Source organism: Gadus macrocephalus, chromosome 4 (assembly GCF_031168955.1).
Source record: "Gadus macrocephalus chromosome 4, ASM3116895v1".
Taxonomy (NCBI): domain Eukaryota; kingdom Metazoa; phylum Chordata; class Actinopteri; order Gadiformes; family Gadidae; genus Gadus; species Gadus macrocephalus.
The window spans coordinates 19,906,737-19,916,715 of NC_082385.1; the positions used below are offsets into that span (position 1 = coordinate 19,906,737).

Sequence of the window (9,979 nt, forward strand, 5' to 3'; positions counted from 1 at the left end):
CTGTCGCGCTACGGCGCACAGAGCTCTCTGTGTGAAAGTGGCAGAAACAAGACTTTATGGTGAACACACTCAGCAGGGGGGCGAGGGAGACGAGAGAGAGGTGTAGCTTGCAGCTGGGTCTCCACTTGTGTGTCTCACAAAACAGGAAATCTTGGTTTCAATTGAATAATCCCTTTTGTCGACATAACACGATTCTCGTACAAATGCAAATGAACAGGTTTTCGTTTTTTTTCAAGTAAATGTATTTATTGGTTGTTCAAAATGCTGGTGGAAAGGCAACACAAAATCTGCAAGAACAAGTTTTTCCCTCAGGATGTCTGTTATTCTACTGGTTATTTAGTGGTGACTAAAGTGAATAAAGTAAAAATAGTCCAGCCCCAATGCGAATGCTACGCAGCCCTGCTGGGCATCTCATTGTAATACCTTTGGCATTCACGTCATCAGAAAAGGATGCTAAATAATAACCAACAAAAACCTAAACAGAACTTCCTATCCAAAGATAAAACATACTAATTCAAAGACTAGAGCAAAGTAAAAATAAATAAAAAATCAACCACCCTACCGACTTTCCCCGGTAAGAAAAATAATTTAAAATCACCAACCCACTAACCCACCAATCAAGCATTTTCAAATAAATACAGCATCTGTACCGTACATCTACAGCTAAGCTAACTAGAACGAGTCTACACGTCTCTACGGAAATAGTAACATCAGTAAAGGCTCAGGTATCGAACGTTACAGTACATTTATATTTGATCAACGCTGGAGTTAAGCAAGGTGTTTTCTTTAAGAGGCTGAGCAGCTAGCTGTTTCAAAAGCCTAACATTCACACCGGCCCAAGCAGAGCCGCTTTGCGTCGGCCTACATTGTCTTAAGCAAAAGGAACTGGAATTCCCAGAGTCATACCTCACTTTAGTAACAACAAGGCAGTATTAAGCAACTTTCTTTGTGCCATATGCAGTGAGAAGTTTGGTTTTAACTTGAGGCTTTGTTTGTCTTGGAAGGGTAGACCCCAACTATCCCTATCTAGCCAAGGGCACAAAGGAGTGGAGGGATATCATGAGGGCGCCTTGCAAATAAATAAATAGAATAAATAAATATACACAGCAAAGTTGAGCAACGGTTGGATGCTCACTAACAGTTCTTCTGTTCTCTCCGTTCTGCAGCGTGAGAATGGAACCATACTCGTTGTGACATTACAAACAAGAGTATAGTCCAAAAAGCTATTGCAAAGCAACATAGGTTGTATTGTCTGAAAATAAGAAATCATCGTACCATAAGAAACACAGAAAATAGTCCCTGATGGCATCGCAAAACAAACATATACATATTCTAGAGGAATTTCCAGAGTGTGAAGTGCGTGTGTGCGTGTTTGTGGTTGAGCTTGTTTGTGTATGTGTGTGCGTGTAAGCATGTTTGTGTGTCTCTGTGTGAGCGCATGTGTGCTTGTTGTGTGTGTGTGTGTGTGTGTGTGTGTGTGTGTGTGTGTGTGTGTGTGTGTGTGTGTGTGTGTGTGTGTGTGTGTGTGTGTGTGTGTGTGTGTGTGTGTGTGTGTGTGTGTGTGGTTGTGTGTGTGTGTGTGTGATGAGACTACAGATTCCCCTCCCACGGGGCTCAGTTGGCCTGTGCCAGCAGGTTGCCAGGGGTGATATGAGTCAGCATGGCCTGTACCAACTCAGGCAAGCCGTAGTCATGCTTCCAGCCCCAGTCCCGCCTTTCCGTGCTGTCCTCCAACGCCATTGGCCAGCTCTCGGCTAATGGACGAAGGACATCATAAAGAGTCAGTTTGGACTTAGCAGGGATCTGAAATCTATTAAATTAAATTTCCTTTTAATCTATTCAATGAAATTTAATAGACATATCAAATGACTTGCATTACAGAAAAAGGATATTGATGAATTGAAAAAAAAACATTTTATTTACCCCCCCTCCCTACTCCATCCATCTATCCACGCATCCAATATACATTCAATCACCTAGCTATCCTTCTCCATCCATCCATCCATCATCCATCCATCTACTCATCATCCATCCATCATCTTCCGATACAATCAATTACCATCCATTCCACTCATCAACATACATATCAACTAAATCGTCCTCTAAACCTTCCATCCATCCACTCACCAATCATCCATCCATCCATCCCCCTACAGCCCAATACAGACTCAACCCCAGTCTTGAGGACAGTCTAGGGCAGGCACAGCGTTATGGGTGGGCCTGACGGACCTAGGAACATCCACTGTTTAACAGGCCCACCCAAAACTTTTCTTGAAAAAAAATATATATATTCTGAAATGCTTTATCTTTGCAATGCAGCAATCTTTGTTGATATTGATACTTGATCAGATTTGCGTTAAAGGGCTGTTATCTTTGTGGACGACCGTGAAATCGCGGTAGGCTATAGTATTAGTTATTATCTCGTAGTAGCCTAGGCTACAATTTAATGCATCTTCTTTGTATAATAAGCCAAGCTCAGTCTGTTGCTAATGATATCGAAATATTGTTGAAAACTTAAAACAATTAAACAGAATTCTGAAATAGTCGGCCTCATGTGATACGAGCCTAACTAAACCTTGTGGGAAATATTAGATTCCTGACCACTTTTACAGTCTACAGGCCTTGAATCTATAGAGTGTAGTAAAGCACAGCCAGGTATGGTGCTTAATGGAGAGGGGTACAAGAGGGGTTGCGGGGGCTTGGGTATCGCTGCGTTGTCTCTAGAGACAATAACGCAGCGATATCAACATGAGCAGTTTTAACTGGAGAGAAGGTGAAATCCGCGAGCTGCTGACCATCATGGGAGAGAAGGTGATGCAGTCACATTTAACAATGACGTTGAAGGATGGTGCGATCTACGAGAAAGACGCAGACTCAGAGGAACATTCGTTCGTTCCAAGCCGCGACCGAACCGGCTTGGCAGTGTAAAAAGGCTTAAGGAGCGATCGCGGATAGTTCCGTCTTATGCACTGAAACTTTTTACAATGCAACAAAATATTTAAAGAGCATCAAGCTATAATGCACAGATAATATAACAGTATATTAGTCAGTCATTTGTATTAGGTTAAACAAGGATTTGATAACGTTTTTGACTTAAGGACCACCCACAATTGGTCTGGCCAATCCACTACTGGAATCCTGGCGCCATGCCTGGTCTACGGGTCTATTGGGTCTCACCGATGGCCTGTCGGAGGGGGACAACCCTGTAGGAGACCCTCAGGTCAGGCAGCACCTTGCGAATCTCCTGGGTGAGGTCTCTGGGGGTGAAGCTCAGGGCGTTGATGTTGTAGGTGCGGGTGGTCAGCGCGCTGGCCGGGGCCTCCAGGACCTGCAGCGTGGCCCTCAGACAGTCGTCTGGGGAGGGTCAGACAGAGGGGAGGAGGGGATGAAGAAGAAGGGTGGAGGGAAGGGGAGGAGGTGGGACGTAGATGGTGGTGGTGGTAGTGGAGGGAGTGAGGAAGAGGTTGGAGGTGGAGGGAAAGGTGGAGTTAAAAGGGAGAAGGTGGAGGGGAGCGGGATGGAGATGGAAAGGAGGGTAGGGTGGTGGGGGGTAAGACGCATGAGACGAATTAACAAACATTTCTAGCAAATAAATGAGGAGCTAGTGTTGGACTCCCAGCCGAAGGTTCTGAGTCAGAGCCTTCAATATCTGCAGCCTCTCTGGAGGCACCAAACTCCCAACTGCTCCTTAAAGAGGTTTCTGAAATCCCTGGAAGTCTGTTAGGATAAGAGTGTCTTCTTAATGACTAAATAACAGCAAATAACATATCCAGATAATAAACGGGTGAGAAGGTCCCATACCTATATACATCATGGGCAGCCGCGTGTCGCTGCGCAGGTTGCACTGAAAATGGCCACTCTTGACGGCAGAGTGGAAAATCTGGACGGCGTAATCTGAAAAAAAAAGAAAAAAGGAAAAAAGAAAAAGCTGTGACTTGTCATAATTAGGTCAAACCAACATGGCTGGTTACTCTTTGCGGACGATATTGTGTGTACGCTTTTCTAAAAAGGCTCATATTATAGTTTTGTATTTCTCTGTAATGAGCCGTGTTTCCACCAAAATGACTTTTAGTCCCAGGAGCTACATTTCAAGGGACTCAAAGCTTCCTTCAGCCCCTGCGTTTCCACAGTGGTCTAAAGACCCGTGAAGGTTAGGCAAATCAAGGTCCTTTTACTTCACACACATAACGAATAAAGGCCATGAAAAAGTGAGAAATATTGAGAGAAAAAATGGTAGTTTAATCGTCTTTTGGGATGAGGGAAATTATGATAAGTGGGTGTGCATTGTTTAATATATCCATGTTTTGGACATGTTTGTTTTTGAGGGTTTTTCCCAGTTCAATAACTAAAAGTTGGTCAGTTGGTATCCAAAACTCAACTGTTGCCATGCAACTGCACACGTCATGTTACCCAAAGCAACCTATATCTACGTACAACAGTGCAAGGACACATTGGCGTAGTGCCAACTGCTATCGATATGAATGATCAAAACAACAATCGGGATAATTAAAGGTCAATGAATGTAGTTGACCGAATGGATGCAATAAGAGTACTGTATGTGATCTACTTATGTTGATGTGAATAAAAAATGATTTGTGGCTGCAGATGCTGAAATGGATAAAACTAAATGCTTTGAGTACTCGATCAACCAGATATTCAGCGCTGCAAGCCCCGCCCAAAAAGTTGCTGTATTTCTTCACATGTTCATGGTCATGTTCAGAAACTATGTTTCTTCAGAACTTTCGTCTCGTCATTTGTTAATCGTTAAGGGTTTTTCATGATTACTTAAAGGGGTGATATTGTTCCACCATGTGTGATAAGCCATTACAAGCCGTTTTCTGCCTTTTTCCTATGTTTTAGTGACATCACAAGTGGCAGTGTCCAACTAGTGGACTATAGCAAATGTTGCTTGCTTTGATTTGGAAATGGCTTGTAATGGCTAATCTCACTCACACCCGGTGGCCTAATATCACCCCTATAAGTCTCCTGTTCATCACTAGTGATGTTGTCTATTACTTTCGTCTGGGTTTTTGTGTGGTTTGGTGGGTCTTTAGTGAGCCGTTGTGCACCGACCAGGGTGCTTTACCAGTGGTGCCGCCCCCGGGCTGGGAGTCAGCAGAGATGATACCCGGGTACCGGAGACAGCGGAAGTCCAGTCCGTACTGGTGATGATAATACTAGAGGTGGGGAGGGGAGAGGGAATGACAGGGGGGATAAGACGGAGATGGGGGAGAGAGAGGGAGAGGTAACATGGTCCAAACATCTTTCCTATGCTACACAATATGTGTACAAGTGTCAATAAATATTTATACACACACCTATACGAGTAAAGGTACATTCAGATGCAAAGATGAACGCTGTTTCCTTTGACGTAAACCGACAAGAACACTAATCCTATTTTTTCATAAGCTCCAAATGCAATCTCAACCTTGGCGTAAACGGGTATGTTTTTGAATCTAGATAGAAAAGCAGTTGTAGACTGTAGTTAATGTGTGTGAGTGTCTTTGTGTGTGAGCAATCCTAGATAGATTTAAATTAAATTGATCTTATGTAAGCAAGGGCCTTTGTTGAGTGTATGTGTTTGTGTGTGCACATATGTGTGTGCATGTACACAGGTTTGTGAAGTCTATGTGTGTCCGGATCTAGATAGATATTTCTTGTGTTAACAGAGCCTGTGTGTGCAAATGTGTGTGTGTGAATGTGCGTGCACGTGTGTGTGTGTGCATCTCACCTCCCCCATGAGCTCTGCGTGCACCTTGGCCACACCAAAAATGGTGCAGGGTCTCTGCACGCCGAGTTCAGGAGCGGGGTCCCGGGGGGAGGAGGGCCCGAAGGCCCTGATGGTGCTGGGGACAAACACACGCAGGTCGTGCTCCAGGGCCATGTCCAGGACGTTGTGGAACCCTGGAGGAGGATCATGGGTTAACCTACCATGATAATATGATAAAAGACACCTGAGGGCGGATCAGGTGATAAACTACCATATGGAATATGATAGACACCTGAGGGCAGATCAGGTGTTAAACTTCCATGTTAATATGATAGACACCTGAGGGCAGATCAGTTGAAAAACTACCATGCTGGTTATGATAGACACCTGAGGGCGGATAAGGTGTTAAAACTACCATGTTGATTATGATAGACACCTGAGGGCAGATCAGGTGATAAACTACCATGTTGGTGTATGATGCGGGGAACTGACGACAGGAAGGAGACGGACAAGCAGCAGCTCTCCATTCATCGAATTACAAAGTACACCGCCCTAACAATAACTCAGGACACACTTCCACTGGAAACATTATATTTCTAAACCTCCCCAATAGATATATCATTCAAAATTTCTGTTTAGCAGTGTATTCCGTCGGCTCTACAGCAGTAAAGAGCAGGTCTAAGACAGTGGGACAGGGCAGCGGTGGTGTGGGTGGAACGCACATGGACTGTTTCAAATAAAGATTAAAACTAATTTTCCATATGGGTACATTACTCGAAACTAACAGGGACATAAAAAAAGAAGATTGCAAAAGGAGTATGAGAAATACACATTATTAAGTGTGTGTGAGTTTTTCTGTGTTTTGTTAATTGTGTATGTTTGTTGAGTGTGTGTTTTTGTTATGATGTGTGTGTGTGTGTGTTATGGATATGTAATATAGGTAAATGTGTGAACAAACCAGTGATATTGACGTCCCGGGCCAGTGTGACGTTGCTCTCCCCCACAGCCGACAGGACAGCGGAGTAGTGCACCAGCCAGCTGACGTTGTTGTTCACGACGATCTCACGCAGGTTCTTATGGTCCAGGACGTCTGAGTAGATGAACGGACCTATGGGAACCATGGCCATTAACACCTAGCACGTTGCTGTGCTAGCACCTTGCTTCACTAGCACTTTTTTTCACTAGCACGTTGCTTCGCTAGCACATTGCTTCGCTAGCACGTGGCTTCGCTAGCACGTGGCTTTGCTAGCACGTATACTTCTTCCATTCCCTTAATGCATCAAACTGTTGAGTATTGATCCATTAAGGGAATGGAACCTGCACTTGCTGGCTAGTAGTCTTCTGATTTAACCGAACCGGGTCAAATTGTTTTACTCACCACTGTGATACACATTGTCGGGAGGCTTCTTGATGTCTGAGAGAATCACATTGTTCTTGCCAAACCGCCTCCTGCGGAAGAAATTATAATGTATTTTTGATTTGTTGGTGATAGTGTGGTTTGAGCAACGTGTCCTGATAGGAGGACAGGGGGCCCCAATTGGGTTGGCTTAGCTCAGGAGGTAGAGCAGTTGTCTTGTAAGCGAGAGGTTGCTAGTTCGATCCCCAGCTCCTCCTAGCTGAGTGTTGATGTGTCCCTGAGCAAGACACTTAACCCTAACTGCTCCAGACGAGCTGGCTGTCGCCTTGCAGGGTTGGCTCTGCCGTCAATGTGTGTATTAACCGATGTAAGTCGCTTTGGATAAAAGCGTCTGCTAAATGCCCTAATTGTTATTGTAATTGAAACAATGATCAATAAAGATTAAGGTTATTGAAGTCTGGCTATTACTGACATACGTTTGAATACAGCATACCTCAGCAACTTGGCAAGTCCCACCCCGAGTTGACCTAGTCCCCCTGCAAAACGACAGAAACTAATATGATTAGACCTGAACATTAAACCAGGGACAGATGGAGACACAAGTCAAACGTAATAAAAACAATATGTCAATGTCAATTTTATTTATATAGCGCATTTACAGAAGGCTTAGCCGCACCAAAGTGCTTTACAGTAAAGTGCAATATTGCAGGAAGGCACAAAAAAACTAACAAAAAAACAATAATAAATAAGAATAAATAAGAAATGCAATAAAAGATAACATTTAAAAAAATATATACACTGTTGCATCAAGTGAGATGCTAGCCAAAGGCAAGTGAATAAAGGTGGGTGATTAAAAGGGACTTAAAAACATTCAGAGACAGAAGAACAGACTTGGAGGGGGAGGCAGTTCCAGAGTCTAGGAGCTGCCACATAGAAGGCTCTGTCCCCCCTAGTATTAAGCCTGAACCTGGGTTCTTCCAGCCGCAGTTGGTCTGCTGACCGTAGTGCTCTGGAAGTGGAATGGTGGTGGAGAAGATCGGACAGGTAGGTGGGGGCCAGACCATGGAGAGATTTGTAAACAGTCAAGAGGAGTTTGAAATTGATGCGGTAGCGGATGGGGAGCCAATGGAGTGAAGCCAGGACTGGGGTGATATGATCGCGTTTTTTAGTGCAGGTGAGGAGTCGGGCGGCTGAGTTCTGAACCAACTGCAGGCGGCGTAGCTGGGATCGATCGATGCCAGCATAGAGAGAATGACTGAAATGTAGCTCCTGGATGACTCAAGATCTGGGGTAGGTATGGTAGCCTAATATGATTAAACCTGAACATCAAGGGACAAGACATAAGTCAAACATATTCAGTGTTGGGCCCAACCTCTACCCCTCTTTAACGGAATTTAACATACATGTGCATGTTCATGCACGGAAGCATGGAATGCATGGAGGCATGCAACATTGAAAGATGTTTGAATAAGAATTACTTTACACTAGGGATGCACCGAATATTCGGCCACCGAAAATGAAGGAGTAAAAAGGCCGAAAAAAAATACACCGAACATTTTTGTTTTTGATTTAAAAAATGCAACCAGTGTGTGGAATGAGCCGGGTGCGTTTCTAAAAAAAGAGGGATTAAAAAAGAGCCACATGTTAATTGGTTAACAACTAACTGACAATAAAGGGAGATGAAAAAAGGTCTGCATGCACTTGTAAACAACTAAATGACAATAAACGAAGATGAAAAAAGAGCGGAGCGCACCTGTTAAAAACAAAATAGGGGAGAGCCGGGTCGATTTAAACACTTTTCAGTTAAACGCCTTTTCAAAGATGGCGTTACGTATACAAATAGTTTCAACATGTGATCAACAACTCCCATGTGTGTTCTCTTAGTTACAAGTGTAATTTAATACATATGTTGGATGATCAAGCTGTTTTTTATCTTTGAACGTAAGTTGACATTTGCTTCAAACGCCCCGCCTAGTCGGGACGTTTGAAACACACATGGGGGACGAATGTAACAGCATATTTTAAAAAGAAACTATTGACCGTACTCTTGTTTTTATGCAACATACCGGACAACATACTAGTGTACTCGTCAAAAAGTTTATATAGGACATTTAATTGTTTGATTTCTGCAATGGTGAAAAATTAAAGCAAAATGAATGAAAAACAGCAAAAGCCAAATTCGGTATTCGGTTTCGGCTTTCGGCCAACTGTTTCAGTGTATTCGGTTTTGATTTCGGCCAAGAATTTTCATTTCGGTGCGTCCCTACTTTACACCGACGGGAGAGGCACTTTGTCCAGGGCATAATGTGGATTTCACGATTACACCCGTTGCATTAATTTCTTGGAGGGAAAAGTAATGGCTATACTTCCATTTAACAAAGGCAACTTTTGGATTATTTTGGCTCACCATTCCTGTTTCTCATTGACTTGTGGTTGTGATTCAGACTATTTTACTCAACAAGACTGAGGCTGACTTCACAGCCATTCACTGTGGAATAAAGAGGTGATCCACTAATGGCCACAGCAGACGTAGAGATAACAGACACCACACCTGTGATGAGGACCATGGGAGGGTCGGCGTCCTCAGAGCGGGGCGACCCGTGACGTCTCCCATCAGCACCGGGGACACGGGAGAAGGGGCAGCAGCTGACAGTGCGGGACCCCCCTCTGAGCGGGGCCGCTGCGGCCCTCAGCCAGCCGGACATCCACAGGCTCAACTCTCCTGAAAACCAAACACACACACAGCAGTCACACAACCAAACACACATAGCAGTCACACAACCAAAGTCACACAAAACCAAACACCTACACAGCAGTCACACAACCAAACACACACAGCAGTCACACAAAACCAAACACACACACAGCAGTAACACACAACCAAACACACACACAGCAGTCACACAAAACCA

The 9,979-nt window shown here is 44.0% G+C and overlaps 1 protein-coding gene and 1 long non-coding RNA gene across 7 annotated transcripts in view; one reads left to right on the forward strand and one right to left on the reverse strand.

Annotated features, from left to right (window-relative positions):
- Positions 1-218: 218 nt before the first annotated feature.
- Positions 219-9,979, reverse strand: part of LOC132455109 (inactive L-threonine 3-dehydrogenase, mitochondrial-like) — an 11,452-nt gene continuing 1,691 nt past the window's right edge. Inside the window, exons 1-9 of one of the 6 annotated variants that reach the window (XM_060048847.1) lie at positions 9,906-9,979; positions 9,619-9,853; positions 7,561-7,603; positions 7,089-7,159; positions 6,669-6,818; positions 5,732-5,904; positions 5,087-5,177; positions 3,109-3,203; positions 219-1,754 (exon numbers count right to left, since the gene is read on the reverse strand). The exon at positions 9,906-9,979 is cut by the window's right edge and continues 61 nt beyond it. In XM_060048847.1, the coding sequence (XP_059904830.1) occupies positions 1,656-1,754; positions 3,109-3,203; positions 5,087-5,177; positions 5,732-5,904; positions 6,669-6,818; positions 7,089-7,159; positions 7,561-7,603; positions 9,619-9,835 (939 nt within the window). In that variant the 5' untranslated portion in view covers positions 9,836-9,853; positions 9,906-9,979 and the 3' untranslated portion in view covers positions 219-1,655. Of the gene's footprint in view, positions 1,755-3,108; positions 3,204-5,086; positions 5,178-5,731; positions 5,905-5,942; positions 6,819-7,088; positions 7,160-7,560; positions 7,604-7,677; positions 8,387-9,618 lie in introns of those variants that run through there. The other 5 variants (XM_060048849.1, XM_060048850.1, XM_060048846.1 and 2 more) reach the window with 5 other exon arrangements.
- LOC132455132 (uncharacterized) overlaps positions 9,729-9,979 on the forward strand; it is a 1,865-nt gene continuing 1,614 nt past the window's right edge. The window contains exons 1-2 of the long non-coding RNA XR_009525089.1: positions 9,729-9,853; positions 9,906-9,979. The exon at positions 9,906-9,979 is cut by the window's right edge and continues 1,614 nt beyond it. This is a non-coding gene — a long non-coding RNA (uncharacterized LOC132455132). The remainder of the gene's footprint in view (positions 9,854-9,905) is intronic.